Source organism: Zalophus californianus, chromosome X (assembly GCF_009762305.2).
Source record: "Zalophus californianus isolate mZalCal1 chromosome X, mZalCal1.pri.v2, whole genome shotgun sequence".
Taxonomy (NCBI): domain Eukaryota; kingdom Metazoa; phylum Chordata; class Mammalia; order Carnivora; family Otariidae; genus Zalophus; species Zalophus californianus.
In genome coordinates this window covers 93,039,806-93,061,762 of record NC_045612.1, presented here as the reverse complement: position 1 = coordinate 93,061,762, position 21,957 = coordinate 93,039,806, and the positions used below count along the sequence as shown (strand labels likewise).

At 39.1% G+C, this 21,957-nt stretch overlaps 1 protein-coding gene across 13 annotated transcripts in view; it reads right to left on the bottom strand.

The window, feature by feature from the left end:
• CASK (calcium/calmodulin dependent serine protein kinase) overlaps nt 1-21,957 on the bottom strand; it is a 357,703-nt gene that overhangs the window by 98,037 nt on the left and 237,709 nt on the right. For all 13 annotated transcript variants that reach the window (XM_027608009.2, XM_027607997.2, XM_027608005.2 and 10 more), the window contains exons 9-10: nt 13,499-13,582; nt 599-698 (exon numbers count right to left, since the gene is read on the bottom strand). In XM_027608009.2, the coding sequence (XP_027463810.1) occupies nt 599-698; nt 13,499-13,582 (184 nt within the window). The remainder of the gene's footprint in view (nt 1-598; nt 699-13,498; nt 13,583-21,957) is intronic.

Sequence of the window (21,957 nt, the reverse complement as noted above, 5' to 3'; positions counted from 1 at the left end):
AATAATTTTGTGAACACTGGTGGCTTCCCCCCCCCCCCCAGGAGTACCTATATACATTTCAGTCAAATAGGTAACTCTTCTTCTGTGTTCTTCTCCCCTGAATGCTTGTATACATGTGTTACTGACTTTATAAAAAGAGAAGAACTTGTAAATTGTTTCAAGAGATAAGTCACAAGACAGTTTACACTGAAAGATAAAATTACAAGCAGGGTTGTCCCAAAGTCTGATCTGCTATGGTTGACATGGGGAATTTTTTTTTGTTAGGTATAAGGTACTCAGAAAGATCCAAAAAGACTGACCACAACGTTGGATTGGATGAAGTGCAATGTCAGGTCTGGAGTGGGGAAAGCGGAAGAAGAATTTCTGAGGTAAAAAGAAAAAAGTAAAATGTTGGTTTTAGAACAGCAGGGGAAAGTAACTTCAGTAGTAAAATTAAAAGGAACTAGACACACGTGGATGGGATTTGGTTGCTGACAAACTTCCTTAGAATTCCTTGGGGGATCTGACTAGATTCATAAGAAAGGTTTATTCACAATGGAAGAGAAAGGATGAGACACCAAATGATTCACGCCGGTGACTGAAAAAATGGTCCAATTACCTGAGGAGGTAGGGTCTTCGGAAAAATCTGGCAACTCTTCAGGAGGATCCCCGTAGAATGAGTTGAATTTGTGACTTGACACAGCTGCTAGTACTGCACCCTAAAACAAAAAGATGAAAAAAATTAAAACAAATACATAAATACAAAAAAGTTCAGTAACAAACTTAAGGAGTATTCAGAAAGTCAAACCTATAGGAGATGACAGCTAAAAGAGGGGGAGCTTTTAAATGATTTTGGATTCCTTCAAATTAATCACATATGCACATATGAGGAGAACACTGTTGGGGACTGGGAAAGTACGTGAAACCATTTTCATCTCGAACTCAACATATGCCACAAAATGGAATATTCTGCAGTCAATATGAAATGATGCTGAAGGATGTTTAATAAAACAGAAAGATGCTTGTGAATTACATAAAAAAGGTTTTAAAACAATCTATAGTATCTCATTTTTGAAAAAAAGATTAATACAGATATAAAAGACTGAACATATATCAAAATGCTAATAGCATTCTCTCTGGGAAGTAGGAATGAGTCATTTTTCTCTTTTAAAATCCTTTTCCCCCTCTTGTTGTTAACAATGACTATCTGCTACTCTAGTACAGTAATTCTCAATCAGGCCGCACAGCAGAACCAACTACAGGTGGACTCTAAACAGCACACATAGTTTCCCCCGATTCCTACTTGAGAATTACTGTCATATTAAGTGCATGACACCCCTTCAGACTGCTAGACGGAAAAATGTGAGGAACTGTGTCAGTAACAAGAACAGCAATAAAAGTTATTTTGTGAGTCTGTTAGGCGTGGGTCAGAATATCTAGGTATGTTCCTTGGCTCTGCCATTTTCCAGCTGCCTGATACTACTTGAGTTGAGGTCTTTCTCAGCTATAATGTGAAAACATTAAAACTGACATAACTTAGCTTACAGGATCTTCAAAAGTCATAACATATATGAAAATGCTTTGCGAACTGTAAGCCATTTTGTAAGTGTAAACCATCACAAGGCTTACTAATATATAGCTAGAACATGAGCACAGCCTTTTGCTGGTCTAAGTAGAATTGCTCATTTAGGTAGTTTAAGTATCAAATCACTTATGTAGTCTAAGTCTAAATTTTAAATATTGAACTCGCAGATTTTTCTGAAAAGAAAGAAAAAAAAAATTTTTTAAGAGAGGGAGGGGGCAGAGAAAATCTTAAGCAGGCTCCATAGGCTCCAGCCTAACACGGAGCTCAATCTCACAACCCTGAGATCATGACCTGAGCCGAAATCAAGAGTCAGAGACTTACCTAACTGAGCCACCCGGGTGGTATCCCCCACCTTTTTTTTAGAAAGAGAGAGGGAGACGGGGGGGGGGGGGGGAGGAGAAAGATAAATTTTTTATGTGTGTAGGCATTTATTAAATATATGAAAACATTAATAGAAACATGTTTCCACAAGGTTCATTTTTTGGGGGGGCATGTTAGGGTTTCTTTCTACAAATATACATTGAAATGAACTGAATTGAATGCAGAAAGGGAAAGGCAAAAAAACAGAGACGTGATCTTGGTGATACCATGCCAGGCAACTTTTTAGATTTCTTTTTTTTTTTTTTTAAAGATTTTATTTTTAAGTCATCTCTACACCCAACGTGGGACTTGAACTCACAACCCCGAGATCGAGAGTCACATGTTCTTCTACTGAACCAGTCAGGTACCCCAACTTTTTAGATTTCTGAAAGTCTAGGGTTAATGCATGAGAGGTCTTTATGTGGAATCTTATAGTCAGCTACCATGATGAAAAAAAGCACTAAATATTGAGTTCTTCTTTCTATAGTAGAAGCTTATTTCATTTCACATACATACATGTTCCCTAAAAGCTGGGTGGGAACGGAATTTTATATATCAAAAGTTTCCCACCCACTGAAACTAAATTTTAGAGCTGCTTTATTTTTCTTTCCAAATGAAGTTCAACTGAGTTTCTTAATATGCTGAGTTTATGTTTCAGGGCCTGATCTAGAAATACGTATGCCAGGAAAGCACTATTTAAAAGAGTCTTAAGAGAGGTAAATTCTTTTAAAACAATAGTAGCAAGTTCCTAATTTATCTGTCTTATGGTTAGCAGTTTTCTTTATTTAGTTCTCTAAACTCAGTGACTGCATGTGGTTCAAATATTCAATGCAAAGCTATTATGTAAAACAGCAAGATGGTTCCAAAACAGTTTATCGATTTATAGAATTATAACCTTAGGGGATGATTCATTCTAAGAGTCTCCTTTTGTATGTGAGGAAACTGAGGTCTGGAGAGGTTTAGCAACCTGTTAAGGTTGCTGCCAATTTAAGAGATAAAATCAAGCATAGACAGAATTGAGGTCCTCTGACTACTCTCCCAGTTCAAGGGTTTTTACTATACCAGGGGTCAAAAATCTTTTTCTGTAAAGGGCCAGGTAAATATTTGAGGCCTGCAGGGAATATGGTCTCTGTTGCAACTATTCACCTCTGCCACTGTGGCATGAAAGCAGCCACAGACGATATGTACATTGCTATGTTCCAATAAAACTTTATATATAAAAATAGGCTATGGGCCAGATTTGGTGCCCAGGCCATAGTGTGCCAACTCTTGTACTACACTATTGCTATGAAAGAGACTGTGGGTACAACACCATCAATCTAGATTTTATACAGGTAGTTCTTCAAACTCCCCAGTTTATTAAATCCTTGACAAAGAAGTTTTCTACCTACTTTAATTTAGAAGGTATACTTTAGTATGTCCTGAAATACAATGATCATGAGTTAAGAAGACTATTCACAATCTGCTAGCAGATAAAAGACATTAAAGATACAATTTTGTACTAAGCAAATTAGGCAGATTCTAAATTCAAACCAAAAGAGAACTGGGGTCCCTGGGTGGTGCAGTTGGTTAAGTAGCTGACTCTTGGTTTTGGCTCAGGTCGTGATCTTACGGTTGTGGGATCGAGCCCCATGTTGGGCTCCGTGCTTAGCACAGTGTCTGCTTAAGATTCTCCTTCTCCCTCTGCCGCTCCGCACTGCTCTCTCTCTCTCAAGTAAGTCTTTTTTAAAAAAGAGAGAGAACTATAAGTAATAATTCTCAACTCAATCCTAACTATTGTTAATGTCAAACATCAAAAGGGAATGCTCCCAGCTAGATGATTCTGTGTCTCATTTAAGGAAGTAGAAAACAAGAAAATGGTTAGCTCAGACTTCTGCTAAGTTAAACTACTGAATGCACTTAAGGAGGTAACAGAGTTACCAAGAAAGGAACAGGAGAGGGGTGCCTGGGTGGCTCAGCAGCTTAAGCGTCTGCTTTTGGCTAGGATCATGATCCCAGGGTCCTGGGACTGAACCCCGTGTCGGGCTCCCTGCTCAGTGGGGAGACTGCTTCTCCCTCTCCCTCTGCTGCTCCCCCTGCATGTGCTCTTTTTAAAAATTTTTATTGTTATGTTAATCACCATACATTACATCATTAGTTCTTGATGTAGTGTTCCATGATTCATTGTTTGTGCATAACACCCAGTGCTCCACGCAGAACGTGCCCTCCTTAATACCCATCACCAGGCTAACACATCCCCCCACCCCCCTCCCCTCTAGAACCCTCAGTTTGTTTTTCAGAGTCCATCATCTTTCATGGTTTGTCTCCCCTCTCCGACTTACTCCCCTTCATTCTTCCCCTCCTGCTATCTTCTTCTTTTTCTTTTTTCTTAACATATCTTGCATTATTTGTTTCAGAAGTACAGATCTGTGATTCAACAGTCTTGGCTTGTGCTCTCTTTTATTTATTTGACAGAGAGAGAGCACAAGCAGGGGGAGCAGCAGGTGAGGGAGATACAGACAGAGGGAGATGCAGGCTGAGGGAGAAGCAGACTCCCCACTGAGCAGGGAGTCTGATGTGGGGCTCGATCCCAGGACCCTGGGATCATGACCTGAGCTGAAGGCAGATGCTTAACCAACTCAGCCACCCAGGTGCCCCTCAAATAAATAAAATCTTTAAAAAAAAGAGAGAGAAAGGAACAGGAGAGTGAATACAGATGAACTGCTGACTTGAAGACAACAGACAAAAGCCAATACTCCCTTTCTGGTGCCCCAAGCTCAGAAACAAGCACCATGAAGTCTGATAGGCACAAAAGCAGGGAGGTACACTTTAAAAAGCCCAAATACCAAAAAAAGTTTTGAGATGACATGTAGAATAATCGCCTTTGCACCCAAGTGGCAAAATAACAGAGTCATACTGTAATATACCGAGGGGGCAAAACCCGTCACAGGGTTATACAAATACTCGCGTCACATAAGGATTTGAAAAAGGATCATCTTATTAGGGTTCAGAACACTGAACTCAAAGCCCTAAAAAGGGTGAAGAAGAACTTGGAGAGGCTGAGGCTGAAGAGAGATGACCAGAAGGCTGGAAAACCATTTCAAGGTAGAAAAGTTAAAGGATGTGGGTTGATTACATGTAAGAACTGGGTCCTCAATGATGATGGTATTGTTGGGTGAGATGACTGATGATGTCTGAGCTCCCAGTACCTCCCCTACAGTCACAGGCCAACGCTGTCATTCGGTCTAGTCAGCACAGCCTAGGTGCACAGGGTACTCAAACGGAACTCAAATGCAGGTCTAAAACCGGGAATTTTATAACATTAAGTCGGGATATCTGATTAAAGGAGGCTGTGCTATCTTCTCTGCAGAAGCTGAATGATGAGACTTCTAAGTGTAGTCGGTATGACTATCTTTAAGAGCAACTGCACAGAAGAGGTATCTTAGGAATCCTTTTGGGTCTGTGTAAAAGTATTTTATAGAGGCGGTCTTTTAATGTACACGATAACTTTCAAAAGCTAGACTGCCTAACTTAGGAAGTAATACATTCTATATTTCAGAATCAGAAATTAATAGAATTGCTTTGTAAAATCAAGAGATCAAAATCACTTCAATTATTACTTAACTGCTCATACCAGGATAACAGTTTTCACTTCTCAGAATCATTGGTGCCCTTTGGATAGCAGACTTGCTGCTCTGAGTAGCTGGAACCCACAACTTGCTGTGCTAACCTCCTGCCTCTGGACCCCTCCTCACTACAGGAGAGGACTGTATGTAAATGCTGGCTTTCATTAGGGTGCAAAGGGCTTCGGGCCTCGAGAAATCCCAAAGTTAGCTCTTGTTGAATTAACAGAAAAGGGAAGACTGCCAAAGGCAGCTATTAAAGATTCCTGGTTGACCTCTCAGAAGGTGATGTTTAGGTGCAAGCATTACTCTTGGAGGTTCCAAGATTCCAGATGGTGCTATACGATGGAACTTTCTGGGATGATGGAAATGTTCTATACCTGTACCGTTCAATACAGTAGCCATCAGCCACATGTAGTACTGAACACTTGATACGTGGCTACTGCAACTGAGAAATCAAATGTAAAATTTTCTTTGATATTAATTAATTGAAAATAAAACCACCACATATGGCTAGTGGCTATTGCATGTATAGTACATGTCTGTAAAGTACCGGACAATGGCATTCCCAAACAAACTTTTTCTAGTTCTGCAAAGTTCAGGAATTTGAGGGACCAACTGATAATTCAGAGAAGCATACAGGCTATATTGCTTCTACTTTTTTTTTTTTTTGAGAGAGAGCGAGCATGTGAGTGGGAGGGGGGAGTTGGGGGAGGAAGGGGCAGAGGGAGAGAGAGAATCTTAAGCAGGTTCCATGCCCAGTGTGGAGCCTGATCTCACAACCCTGAGATCACAACCTGAGCTGAAATCAAGAGTTGGATGCTTAACCGACTGAGACACAGTCGGTTGTTGTTGGGTTTTTTTTTTTTTTTTTTTTTTTTTTACAAAATTTCTTCGACATGCTTCACTGTAGGGAAATTTGTTTTCTAGAGGTAGAAATAATTCATGAAGCAAAGGAGATGATTTCCACAACAGATTCTTTCTTGAGCCTCTTCCCTAGAAAAGCTCAGATGCTGACACACATTCCCCTAGCACCCACCTTCCCAAACCTGACTCCTTGCTCAGTAACTCCCAAGTAGACGGCACCCAGGGTTACAGTACAGGTGTGTCTCCTTAAGAGACACCCCCCCCCCAGAGCACAGATTTTCTAGACAGCCTACATCATAGTCTCATGCATCCTAATATTCAATTTGAGAAAATACGATTCTCATATCTAGTCTTGTACTGAGGCCTATGGAGTTTATTAAAGGGAAGTATTGTTTGTAGCGGGTTTTTTAATTTTTTTTGAAGATTTATTTATTTATTTGACAGAGAAAGAGACAGTGAGAGAGGAAACACAAGCAGAGGAAGTGGGAGAGGGAGAAGCAGGCTTCCCTGCCGAGCAGATAGCGCAATGCTGGGCTTGATCCCAGGACCCTGAGATCATGACCTGAACTGAAGGAAGACGCTTAAAGACTGAGCCACCCAGGCGCCCCAGTAGAGGATTTTTTTTTTTTTAAAGGAAAGTATTAAAATTCTAGAGCTTAGTGTAAAACAAAAAGAGGGAGAAAGCCCAACATCTGAAATGTCTGATAACCAAAATGAGAAACACAAATTTTCCACTGTCACTCAAAGATGTAAACCAAAATAATGAAAGAGAGGAGAATAAAAAGAACTGTGTGATAATTCAAATCACATGCAGGGTTCCATTAACTTTTTTTTAAATCTACATGTGAAAGATGGTCTGAAAATGATGTTAACGCTAACTGTTCAAATAATTTTCTCATTAGGGATTTATCATCTCCTGTAGCCTGTTGAGAGGTTAAATACCAAAATGAATGTATAAATATGGAAAATAACACTTTTTGATTGTTGAGTATCGATATTACTGTAATGAATAATGAGCCATAATCTTGAAATTTCATCAAAGTAAAATGAGTATTGTTTTATATTCTGGCATAAAAAAGTTCCACAAAACTTTCATAATGAGAAAAAGGTTCAACCTCAAAAGTAAAACTCACCACCAAAAATACATAAAAATTTATTCCAACAGGCATAAGCCTTTTGGAGGGCAAGTTACTTATAGAGATCAAAAGTCTTCGGGCGCCTGGGTGGCTCAGATGGTTAAGCGTCTGCCTTCGGCTCAGGTCATGATCTCAGGGTCCTGGGATCGAGTCCTGCATTGGGCTCCCTGCTCCTTGGGAGCCTGCTTCTCCCTCTGCCTCTCTCTGTCTCTCATGAGTAAATAAATAAAGTCTTTAAAAAAAAAAAGTCTTCAATACACGTATATACTTTGATGCCAACAATTCCACTAGCACAGAACTTACCCTAAGATTATAATCATAGATATACAAAGGTTTATTAATGATAACAGACAATCCAATAGTATTTATGGCTGTGGAAAACTGGAAGTGACCTCTGTGCCCAATGACTGGTTAATTAAGTTATGATATATATATATAATATGATGGAATTTTTTAGAACCATTACAGTTTGTGCTTAAGAGTAAGGATTCTCAATAAGGTGGACATATCACAATCAACCATGAGGCTTTTTCAATAAACCACATGCCCTTCCAACCTCTAGCATAACCGGGGCTGAGGGAGGGGTGGTCCCTTGGGTGAGCTGGGTGGTGCAGTGAGCCACTGTTACTATGGCAATGTGTCATATCCCTTAAGTGTACTGAAGAGGCAATCAGTATATAAGAAGAGTACTTTGTCAGGCGCCTGGGTGGCTCAGATGGTTAAGTGTCTGCCTTCGGCTCAGGTCATGATCCCAGGGTTCTGGGATCGAGTCCCGCATCGGGCTCCCAGGTCCTTGGGAACCTGCTTCTCCCTCTGCCTCTCTCTCTCTGTCTCTCATGACAATCATAAAAAAAAAAAAAAGAGTATTTTGTCATATGGTCTAAAAAAAAGTGGGCTATGTGAAATTTACATAAAATTAACCATTTTAAAGTGTACAGTTCAACGGCATTCAGTACATTCACAATGTTGTGCAGCCCCACCATTTCTGTTTAGTTCCAAAACATCATCACCTCCCCCACCCTCAAATCCCCATACCCATTAAGCAGTCACTGCCCAGCACCTGGCATTCACCAGTATACTTTCAATCTCTATGGATTTACAGATATCAATACCTATTCTAGATATTGCAAATAAATGGAATCATCCAATATGTGGACTTTTATGTCTCTTTTTGCACATGGTATATCTGGTTGTCCCAGCACCATTTGTTGAGAAGACTACTCATTCCCCCAATGAATTGCCTTGGCACTTCCACTGACATCAATAGACCATAAATATAAGGGTTTATTTCTGAACTCTCAGTTCTGTCCACTGATGTACATGTCTACCCCTGTCCCATACTAGTACCAGAATCCTGATAACTGTAGCTTTATAGTTGTTAGTGCAAAGTATGAGTCCTCCAACTTGGTCCTTTTTTCAAGATTATTTTGGCTATTCTGGTCCTTTCCATCTCCATATGAATTTTTAGGATCAATCTGTCAATTCCTGCTTAAGAGATTGTGTTGAATCTATAGATCAACTTGGGAAACACTGTCATCTTAACAATACTGAATCTTCCAATTCATGAACATTAAATGTCTCTCCATTAATTTAGTTTTTCAATTTCTCTCAGCAATAAAAGTTTACAGGTCTTGCACCTCTTTTGTCAAATTTATACTTAAGCATTTAATTCTTTTTGATGCTGCTGTGAATGGAATTGTTTCTTAATTTTAAGATTATTCATTGCTTATATATAGAAATACAGTTCAATTTTGTATACTGATCTTGTATCCTGGGACCTTGCTGGACTTCTTTGTTATTCCTTTCTTTTTTCTTTTTAAAGATTTTATTTATTTTAGAGAGAGAGCACAAGCAGGGGGAGGAACAGAGGGAGAAGGAGATATTCTCCAGCAGACTCCACACTGAGCACACAGCCGGATATGGGACTTGATCCCAGGGGCCCGATATCATGACCTGAGCCAAAACCAAGAGCTGGACACTTAACCGACTAGCCACTCAGGCACCCCTGTTTGTTATTTCTATTAGTTTTTTGTGGATTTCTTATGATTTTCCACATACAGGATCATGTCATCTGTAAACAATGACAGTTTTACTTTCTTTCCAATCTGGTTATCTTTTATTTTGTTTTATTTCCCAATTGTACTAGAGCTTGAGAATTTGTATTTTTTAATAGGTTCCAAGGTGATACTGATGCTGCTGGTCCGGGGACCACACTTGGAGAACCACTGCTTTAAAGAATGTGTATCTCATAGTGGAAATGACACTTGAGGCGAGTAATGGAAAAGAAGTAAATATTCCAATATACTACAAGTGTAAGATCCTCTCTACATACTGTGAGGGAAAATGATAAAGTGATTGGAATAGTCTAAGCATAATTACTTTGGAAGAAATACATAAACAGAGATTATCCAGTGAGATTTTTGGTGTTCTATACATTGTATGTATGTACGTATGTATGTACATATATATGTACTTATTGATTGATTGATTGGATTGTAAACTCTGTGTCCAATGTGGAGCTTAAACTCATGACCCTGACCAAGATTAGGAGTTGCATGCTCCACTGACTGAGTCAGCCAGGCGCCCCGTCTATATATTTTAAAGGGCTTTAAAAAACTTCAAAATGTTAACATCAATGACTAGAGAAAAGCTAAAATGGTATGGAGTGTCCATTTTGGAATTACAATTATTCATAAACAGAATACCAAGTCAACGGTATTAACATTAGAATCATAATAAAACAGGGGCGACTGGGTGGCTCAGTCAGTTAAATAACCAACTCTTGATTTCTGCTCAGGTCATGATCTCAGGTTCGTGAGATTGAACCTCGAGTTGGGTTCTGCACGGGGTGTGGAGTCTGCTTGAGATTCTCTCTCTCCCTCTGCCCCTCCCCCTGAATGCACTCTCTCTCTCAAATAAATCTTTAAAAAAAATCATAATAAAACAGTAACAACAATGGTAAGGTTAATAACGAGTAAGTGTATGGAACACTTATGACAGCCACATACTGTTCTAACTGCTATAATATATTAATTCTTTGAATTCTTACAGCCCTATGAATTAGCTATTATCATTATCCCCATCTTGTAGATAAGGAAACTGAGGCACAGAGAATTTATTTATTTAAAAGATTTTATTCATTTGAGAGCGAGCGAGCGCACATGCATGCCCAGGAGCAAGGGGGAGGAGCAGAGGGAAAGGGACAAGGAGACTTGCGCTGAGAGTGGAGCCCAAAGTGGGGCTCGATCTCACAACCCCAAGAGCATGACCTGAGCCAAAATCAAGAGTTAGATGTTCAACTGACTGAGCCACCCAGGTGCTCTGAGGCACAGCGAATTTAAATGACTTGCTCAAGGTCACACATCTAGTAAGTGTCAAAGCCACGATTCCCCCAAGGCACTGTAGCTCTAGAGCCCACTCTTTCCCATAATGCTGTACTCCTTCTCTTTCTTCTTGCCACAGACGATAAAAATTTCCTTCCTCTAAGTCACAAAAGCAATTTTCTACTGCTTTCTGTGAACTTCCCTTTTAATCATTTCAAAGGGAGTCATAAAAATTAGGTTGTTGTGCAACATTTGAGGTGCTTAAAAACAGTGTCTGGGTAGAAGGATGGGTACCTAGCTGTTCACTTGAAAAAAAGGTGTGTGGTGGGTTCTAAAAGCTAGCAAAATTGCAATCTCTGTTCTAGAAGCTCACAGAAGAGGCAGAATGAGGATAATGAGTTCCTTGAGGAGGGTAGGCATAACATGTTTTACCCAGGATGGCTGAATCACACAAAGGAATAAAGCCTTACCAGAAGCTGAAAAAATCTCAATGACAACCCTGCTGATGTTCCTAATTCTAGGTTGTTTGGTGGGTCTTGAAACTTTAAATAGCTCTGCAAAGGGATGTGGTAAGTTCATATGACCCCTCTCTGCTGGAACAGCTTTGCCCTGTCCAAATGAATCTTAGTCACCACTCTGGCTATTTTAGGCCCGAGTCTGATTCTGTGGCACTGGGAGAACTACAGCATGGGTTTCTTGTAACAGGGTAAACCTGCCGCTATGGTAAAAGGCCTGTACTTGGGCAATGAAAGGTTCAGCCCCAGGGCAATGTCACAAAGGCCAAAGGAGTAGTAGAGTTAAAAAGGCTAGGGAAGAGTTGAGAAAAAAAAAGGATAATTAATGGTTTCTTTGGGGGAGGAAATGAACTTCAAAAACAGCTGATCAAATTTCACTTTGGATAGTAAGATTCTTTTTTCTCTCTTGTAGGCCATATTGGTTCAGGTGTATATCAAAGATGGGGAAACTTCTTTGGGCGCCATCTTGATAATGGCATGTCATTAATAATTATTTTTGCCAAGGACTTTTAAAGCAAACAGAGAAGAGCCAGTTTGAATGCCTGACTGCAAAAACAATTAGGGCAGAGGCTTAACTGAGAATCATCATCACCAACAATGACATGTTGCAATTTCCCTTGCTGTAGAGTAGCACAATCCAATAGGACTTTTTACAATGATGGAAATGTCCTATATCTGTGTGGTCTGATTCAGTAGCCACATTTGGTTACTAAGCACTTGAAATGTGCTAGTGTGACTGGGGAACTGATCTTTTAGTTTTATTTAATTTTCACTGATTTAAATTTAAATAGCTACACGTGGCTACCAGCTATCACGATCAACAGTTCAGCTCTACAGCATAATATTGTGGCCTAGTTTCCCCCAAATTCATATAAATGTTCTTCTAAATCTAGAGTTGTATACAATTATTCATATATTTCAGGGTTGAATAGTGAATGTTATTGTGATTTATGACATATCTGAAAATTACAAAGTTTTATAGTTGGCAGGAGTCACGGGCTAAGGAGGACTACTAACCAATCACTTAGAGGAGAGAGTTAAAAATTACTTTTTTATAGTAATAAAAAATAATTCAAATATAAGTTAATTTTAAGACCACAATATAATAGAGTTTCCTCTGTTGGGAAGAGCAGGGGAAGAGGGGAATGCTGTCGCATGAAATTTTTGAATAGTGCTGGAGTGCCTGGGTAGCTCAGTTGGTTAAGCATCCGACTCATGGTTTTGGCTCAGGTCATGATCTCAGGGTTGTGGGATCGAGCCCTGTGTTGGGCTCCAAGCTCAGTGTGGAGTCTGCTTGAGATTCCCTCTCCCTCTGCCCCTGCCTTCTCTCTCTCTCTCTCTCTCTCTCTCTCTCTCAATAAATAAATAAATAAATGAATGAATAAATTTTTTTGAATAGTGCTAAAAGACTCCATTATTTGTTTGGTGTTTTTCAAAACTTTTTAAAATCAAATGGGCTCCCCATATGGATAATTATCGTATTTTTTTTGGTGAGGTAGAGGATAGAGAGAGTGGTAAAAGGAGAAAGGTACCTAGGAAGAAGAATAAAAGGTGAGAAAGGTAATTTGAAAATATTTTCTAGTAGACCAAGGTAATGGGGATTTTTTACTACTTTGTGATGGTTGTCTAATTCTAATCCAGTATTGTTTCCATTGAGCTGAACTCACATTTTGTCAAAATATTTGAGAAAATGGAGATTTTCTCAAATCTCCATTTGATTTGGGTGGCTGGGTGGCTCAGTTGGTTAAGTGTCTGCCTTCAGCTTGGGTTGTGATCCCAGGGTCCTGGGATCAAGTCCCGCATTCGGCTCCCTGCCCGTCAGGGAGCCTGCTTCTCCCTCTCCCTCCTCTGCTTGTGCTCTTTCTCACTATCTTTCTCTCTCTCTCTCTCAAATAAATAAATAAATAAATAAATACTTAAAAAAATTAGAAAAAGTAATTATATCTCTGCTATGAATTTTCAGGATAATACAAATCTAAAATGTGGTTAATCTTCCATTTATTATAACCTCTTGTTTAGATTCACACTTAGATATTACCTTAAATGATTTAAAAACCAAAATCTTATTGAAATAAGTTTCATAAGTGAGAATTTAGCTGTAAGAAAGCTTTTTTCTGACTTCTTTAATTACCTTTAGTTTCCTCCTTGCATTGAATTTCCTCAGTTGCTCTACTGTTTCTGGAAGATGAATCTTGTAGGCATAACGATCCCGCTCCTATAAAAGAAAGATAATGAACATATGTAGCCATTTAAAAAAGTGAAGAAACTTAATCAAAAACAAGCCCAAATTTCTTAAATATGAAACTTAGATTGAATTCTAGAATACTGGAGATTTTATTCCATGATACTGGTAAACATTCTCAAATGAAGGCTATTAAGGTCAAAAGTGATAGTAAAATAATCTTTTCAGCAATAATAAAGGCTAAAATAATGGGTTATATAATTTTCAGGTATGGCTATATGGCTAAGATAATTAACCATAATTATGAAAGTATGAAGTTACCTTTGATATGATCTTGTCAGGTAAAACAAGCATGTGAAAAATTAACTCCACAAATGATTGAGCATTTGGAGTCATCTGGAATAACTGGATTTAAAAAAATCACAGTATCTTTGAACTAGAACAAACTTTTCAAGGCCATCTAATTCAACCATTTCCCCATGTGGGATTGTCTTCAATCCCTGATGCAGGATTATTCTCTTTGACCTTGTCCAGTAGGTGATCATTATTTTATAGCAGCTTATTACAATTTTAAGAAAGTCAAAATGTTTTTACTTAGCCTGGGCCCGTACCTGGCTTGTTTGGGCTAGCTCTGTCCTCTGCGACATGATGGAGCAAACATACTACCTCTTCCATGTAATAACCCTTCAGTAGCTAAGAGGGGGATGATGCTTTCACTAAGTCTACTCTCTGTGATGTCTCCAGTTGCCTCAACTATTCCTCATGTATATTTTAAACCTCTTGTCATTCTTTTTTTTTTTTAAAGATTTTATTTATTTATTTGACAGAGAGATAGCGACAGAAGGAACACAAGCAGGGGGAGTGGGAGAGGGAGAAGCAGGCTTCCTGCTGAGCAGGAAGCCCAATGCGGGGCTCGATCCCAGGACTCTGGGATCATGACCTGAGCCTAAGGCAGACGCTTAATGACTGAGCCACCCAGGCGCCCCTCTTGTCATTCTTCTTCTTCTTTTTTTTTTTTTTAAAGATTTTGTTTATTTATTTGAGAGAGAGAATGAGAGAGGGAGAGTACATGAGAGGGAGGAAGGTCAGAGGGAGAAGCAGACTCCCTGCTGAGCAGGGAGTCCGATGCGGGACTCGATCCTGGGACTCCAAGATCATGACCTGAGCCGAAGGCAGTCGCTTAACCAACTGGGCCACCCAGGCGCCCTCTTGTCATTCTTCTTAACACCCCCTTTGGTTCTACTCTAATTTGTCAATGTATCAGGTTTGGGTAAGTATTCATTTCAGAAATATTTCTTGAGAGACTACTATGTGCCAGGCATTGTCCTATGCACTTGGGATACACGAGTAAACAAAACCAATGAAGATTCAGGCCCTTGTGTAGCTCATGTTCGAATAGGAGAAGAAAATACAAAAAGGCGAATTATGGAGTATGATAAAAGTGCTATGGAATAAAGCAAAAAGCAAAGCAGAGTAAGAGGGATTGGGTACACTGCAGTTTAAAATAGGATGGCCAAAGGAGGCCCACTTACTGTGAGGATACCCAAAAGTGGTGAGGGAGTGGTCTAGGCAGGGAGAACCACCAATCCAAATGCCCAAAGGAGAGAGTGCACCTGGAATTTTCAAGAACTAGCAAGGAGACCCGTGTGTGTGCAGCAAATAGTAGATCAGATCAGAGAGGTGACAAGGCTGGGGTAGGCCATAAAGGGCCTTTTATTCTGAGTGGGAGAGGGAGCCACTGGAGAGTTCTGAGCTGAAGTGACATGATCTGACAACTTTAAAGGAACACTTGGTTGTTGTGTTGAGAACAGATTAGAAGGGAGCAAGCGTTTAAGAAAAAAAGGGGGGGCAGGGAGACCAGTTAGAAGGCAACTGCAGTAATCTGGGAGGGGAGAGATGATGATAGATGAAATCAGATGGAGGACGCCTGGGTAGCTCAGTGTGTTAGGCATCTGCCTTCGGCTCAGGTCATGATCCCAGGGTCCTGGGATCCAGTCCCACATCGGGCTCCTTGCTCAGCGGGGAGCCTGCTTCTCCCTCTGCCTGCTGCTCTCCCTGGTCGTTCTCTCTCTCTCCCTGAGAAATAAATAAATAAAATCTTAAAAAAAAAATCAGATGGAAAAATAAAAAAGGTGAAAAGGAGATAGATTCTGAATATGTTTTGTTTTCTGCAGAAGTTTTACTGAGATATAATTAGCATATAACAAACTGCATGTTTAAAATGTATAATTTGATCAGTTTTGATGTATATAAGCATAAAAGCATCACCACGATCAAGATGATGAATATACCCATCACTCTCAGAAGTTTCCCTACGTCCCTTTGTCCTCTCCCTATCAGTCCCCAGGCAGCCACTGTTTCTGTCACTGTAGATTGGTTTTGCATTTTCTAGAATTTTATATAAATGGAACCAGACAGTACATACTCATTTTCCAACTTGTTTCACTCAGCATAAAGGTTTTGAACTTCATCCATCAAGTTGCGAGTATCAATAGTTCAGTCCCTTTTATTGCTGAGTGGCATTCCACTGTAAGGATATGCCACAATTTGTTTATCCATTCATCTGTTTATTGACCATGGGTTGTTTCCAAATTTTGGCTATCACATAGAAAGCTGCTATGAACATGAACGTACAAGTCTTTGTATGGATATGTATTTCATTTCTCTTAGGTAAATACTTAAGAGTAGATTGCCTGGGTTGTATTATAGGAGTATGTTTAACTTTTTAAGAAACTGCCAACCTGTTTTCCAACGTATTTTACATTTCTAAAGCAATGTATCACTCCCAGTTGTTCTACATCCTCGCCAATACTTGGTATGGTTAGTTTTTTTGATTTTAGTCATTCTGATACATGTGTATATAGAGATCTCATTGTGGCATTACATTGTATTTCTCTGATGACTAATGATGTTGAGCAACTTTGCATGTACTTATTTGCCATCCACATATCTTCTTTGTAGAAGAAGTGCCTGTTCTGAACATTTTCCCATTTTGAACTGGGTTGTGTGTTTTATTGAGTTTTAAGAATTCTTCCCGAATAGGGAAAGGGGATTGATAGGTACAAACTCCTAGTTATAAAATAAATAAGACACAGAGATGTAACGTACAGCAAAGGGAATACAGTTAATAATATTGTAACAATTCTGTACGGTGACAGATGATAGCTAGGTTTTATCATGGTGGTCACTTCATAATGTATATAAATGTTGAATTATTATGTTGTATACCTGAAACTGATATAATATTGTATGTCAACTACAGTTCAAGAGAAGAGATTCTTTATGTAATCTAAATATGTAAGTCCTTTATCAGATACTCCCACAGTTCATAGCTTTTCATTTTCTTACAGTGTCTTTCCAAGAACAGAAGTTCTTAATTCTGAATATATTTTGGAGAGTGGCAGGATTTTCTGAGAGATTGATGGGTGTGAGAGAAAGAGAGGAGTCAAAGACCACACCAAGTTTTTCAGCGTGAGCAACTAGGAGTCTGACACCAATGGAGATGGGGAAGAGATCAGGACTGTAGCTTTGATTATGCTTCAAATATCTAAAGTGGAGATTCAAGTAGGTACTTGGACATACAAGCCTGGAGTGGAGAGAAATCTGGGCTGGAAATGAATTTTTGGAGGGTCATAAACATTTAGAAGGTATTAAGTTGGCATTTAACTCTGTCCCAGCCACTCAATTTGGGACTTTCACAGGCATTATCCCATTTCTTCTTCTTTCGTTTTTTTTAATTAAAAAGATTTATTGAGAGAGAGAGCATGCAAGAGCAGGGGGAGGGGCAGAAAGAGAGAGAGAGAGAGAATCTCCAGTAGACTCTGCTGAATATAGAGCCTGACTCGGGGCTTGATTTAATCTCGAGACCCTGAGATCATGACCTGACTTGAAATCAAGAGCTGGACGCTTATGCAACTGAGCCACCCAGGCGCCCCTCTCATTTATTCTTTAAAACAACTATATAAGATAGTAGAGAGAATGCTACACATTAATTATCTCAAAAGTCATGGCTCAAATGGACATAACTATCATCATCATAGTTAGCATGTATCGAGGGGCTTATTATGTGCCAGGCATTGTTCTAGTGCTTTATATGTTTATGTTACTTATTCTTCACAACAAGGTAGGAACATAACATTATATCCTATTATGCAGCTGGGAAAAAGGAGATGCATTATACCTGATGAAGATTAATTAGTATGAAGTGGACCTCTTAATTTTCTTAATCTGGATACTATATAATATTTGTAAATTAAGTTCAAGATCACATTATTATTTTATAACTAAAATTCATGTTTGCATGTGAGTCACTTCTAAAATTAATGTTTTGGTATCATATGCTGACAAAATTTATTTTTGAATTTAAATGTAGAATTTTATAGTCAATCCTGTCAAAATTTCACCTTATTATCACTGAAATTCCCCAGGAATGAATACAAACACTTTAAAATTTATTTTCTATATTAATGACTAAATGTAACAAGAGTTCTACTGGAGAGCAAAATTATATTTTTCTTGAGTGCACATACAATGCTTGATGTCAAAATGACTACAATTTGTACATCTGCCAGATTCTATATGCTAAACATCTTGTAAATGATTTTATTATCTTTAGGGACTTACTCTCCTTTTCCTGCACTAAGCCAGAACAGGTTCACCAATAGAAGACATAAGAAGTTATCGAATAATTAACTAGCAGAGACAAGCATAAAATTAGCATTCTATGACAAGCAATGGAATCTGTTAATGGATTGCTGTTACTGTGGAAGATGGGGTACGCGTGCGCACGCACACACACACACACACCACAATGGACTATTACTCAGCCATAAAAAAGAATGAAATCTTGCCATTCACAACAACACAGATGGACCTACAGAGTATTATGCTAAATTAAATCAGACAGAGAAAGGCAAATACCATAGAATTTCACTTATATGTGGAATTGAAAAGACAAAATGGGTGCCTGGCTGGCTTAGCTGGTAGAACATGTCTCTCAACCTCAGGGTCATGAGTTCAAGCCCCACATTGGACATGGAGCCTACTTAAAGAAATAAAAGACAAAACAAATGAACAAACGAAACCAGAAAAAGAATCATAAATACAGAGAACAAACTGGTAGTTGCCAGAGTGGAGGGTGGTGGCGGGGGGGACAGGCAAAAATAGGTGAAGGGGATTAAGAAGTACAAACTTTCAGTTATAAAATAAATAAGTCTTAGGGATGAAAAGTACAGCGTAGGAAATATAGTCAATAACACTATAATTCCTTTGTATGGTGACAGATGGTAACTGCACTTATTGTAGCAAGCACTGCATGATGTACAGAACTGTCGAATTCCTATCTTGTACACCTGAAACTAATATAACATATGTCAACTAAACTTCAATTTAAAAAACTGTAAAAAAAAAAATTTTAAGTTGTGTTATGCCTTCTGATATTTAACCAACATATACTGAAAAACAAACATCAAAATGGGCTTTGTTTTACTTTTTGAGTAAAACTTGTTTTTGCATTTTGATAGAAAAGAGGGGAAAACAAACAAACCCAGGAAGGTCTTTAACACAAGAAGAAAAAGAACCCAAATGAAAAGGAGCTGTATAATACAGCAGAAAGACAGTGATTTTGGAGTCAGAAAGACTTCTGTTCAAATTCTGGGTCATTTAGGACCTTACATTCTCTCAGCTTTTTTTGGAAAACTAATCTTACAGGATTTTTATTAAGATTAAATGAGATGCTGTATGGGTACACGATCAGCTTTAATGGTGTTACACGCAAACAATGGATCGTGGATCACCACATCAAAAACTAATGATGTATTGTATGGTGATTAACATAATAAAATAAAGTAAAAAAATGATTATTTTTGTTAGTCAATATGTACAAACCTCTGATGTAAAGTAATTTAGGAGTGCTGTAAGTATGTATGTATGCATGTATCAACAAACAGCTTACTAAATAAGTTGGGTCGTTTTCTAAATGATAATATTTTTCCTATCACATAAGAAAAAGGTAAAAATAAAATATAGTAAACATTACAGGGGACCAAACCTGTGACCCATTTCTAACTGTCTTTATTTATTCACTGTTTCCAAAAAAGGGTGAACCAAGTAACAGCCTGTTTTTGAATGAAGAGCCTAAGTCTTCTCTGTCTAGTACAGTAGCCACTAGGCAAGACTATCTAAATTTAAATTCATTAAAATTAAATATAATTAAGGGATGCCTGGGTGGCTCAGGTGGTTAAGTGTCTGACTCTTGGTTTTGGCTCAGGCTGTGATCTCATGGGTTGTGAGATCGAGCCCTGAGACAGGCTCTATGCTTAGTGGGGAGCCTGCTTGAGATTCTCTCTCTCTGCCCCTCCCCCCATCTGCATGTGCACTCTCTCAAATAAATATATCTTAAAAAAATTTAATATAATTAAAAATTCAGTTCTTCAAGTTGTACTAGACACATTTCAAGCATATGGCTAGTTGCTACCACGCTGGACAGTTCATATATAAAATACTGCCCTCATGACAGAAAGTTCTTATTGGACAATGCTGGTAGGGAGTCTATTACTACTGCTGAATTGAGGTTAAAATCTGTCTGCATTTTGCTTAAACTGATATTACTTAACATTTTAGGTATATGTAATGGAAAAAATTTCCAATGGTATTAAAAAAAAAGTGTCTTCAGACCCTTTGTAGTCTCTGCAGATAGCACAATGGAGATTGGTTTTCTAGCTAATGCTGAATGTGAGAGAAAAGACAGGGCCTAGGGAAAGTGGCTTGAAAGACATGTGGCATGCCTGGATTCCAGAGCAAGACATAGGCATTGGTGCAGATTTTTTAAAAAAGAGATTTATTTTAGAGAGAGCACGCGCATGCAGGCGTGCATGAGCAGGGGGAGGGGCAGAGGGAGAGGCAGAGGGAGGGAGGGGGAGAGAGAGAGAGAGAGAGAGAGAGAGAGAGAGAGAGAGAGAGAGAGAGAGAGAGAGAGGGAGGGAGAGAGAGGAATCTTAAGCGGACTCCCTGTGAGTGCAGAGCCAGATGTGGGCTTGACTCACAACCCTGAGATCATGACCTGAGCCAAAACCAAGAGTCAGACACTCAACCGACTGAGCCACCCAGGTGCCCCTGGTGCAGAATTTTAAAGCGCTCCCTTTTCAACAGAATAAACACTTCTTTTTCCAAAGCTTAATTCTTTAGGGTTCTTGATAACAAAGAAATTACTTGCTTTCCCTTCTAAATCACTGCCAGAAGGCTCTGAAAGCTGAAGAGACAGACTAGGGAGGGAAGCCCAGGACTTGAGGGGTGATCCTTTGGGGATATTGCTGGGATTTTTTTTTTTTTTTTTTTGCTTCTTAACATACCCTCGCTTGGGTGTGAGAGCGGCCTATAACCTGGAATCTCCAAGGACAAAGAACACAGATAAATGAATCCTAAGAAAAGCCTACTCTCTCTAACCAAGGATGGAGAAGAGGTTGGCTCTGCAGGACAGAACCCTTTTGACTGCATCTACCCTACTCCAGGGGAACACCATGAAAGAAGCCGACTTGTTCCCCCTCAGAGCCCTTTCCACCCTCCCAGTCCTGCCTGATGCAAACAACAGCAAGGAGGAGGCACTCTACTCCTGAGAGATCAGGAGCAGGATGACAAAGAGAAGAGAGCTGGGGAAGGGGGTCTTACAATCATGTATGAAGTCCTTGGCACATCTGCAATAAACCCATGTATAAAACCAACCAGGATCAACACAGCAAGAGCTTTAAGACGACACTATGGTATGGAATACCTCCCAGGTTTCAGATTAGCAGTGCACAAGTGGGGCAGACCGGACTAGTACCGCAAAGGCTTTGGAAATGAAATTGGCATTAGAACTACAGCCCTAAAAGTGGGCCAGGATGTGTGTTCTGAATTTAATCAGGTTAGCTGCCTACTAAAATAGAAGATTTAAATAAGAATCATAGTCTCATAATATAATGATACTAAAAATGTCCAGCATACTATCTAAAATTACTCTTCATGCCAAGAACCAGGAAAATCTCAAACTGAATGAGAAAAGACAACCAACGGATATCAACACAGAGAAGGCACAGATGTTAAGACTCATCCAACTGGGATTTTTAAGCAGGTGCTATAAACATGTTCCTAAAGGCAATTACGAATGGTTAAAAAAATGCTGACATTACCAAGTGCTAACAAGGACACAGAATGACTGGTTCTCTCGTACCCTGCTGGTGGGAAAGAAAAATCGTATAGCCACTCTGGAAAATGATTTGGCAGTTTTTATAAAGTTGAATATATACTTACCATGGGATTAAGCAATCCTACTCACAGGTTTTTACTTTGGAGAAATGGAAATCTGTATATAGATGTTTATAGCAGCCTTGTTTGAATTAGCCAAAAACTGGAAACAACCCAAGTGCTCTTCA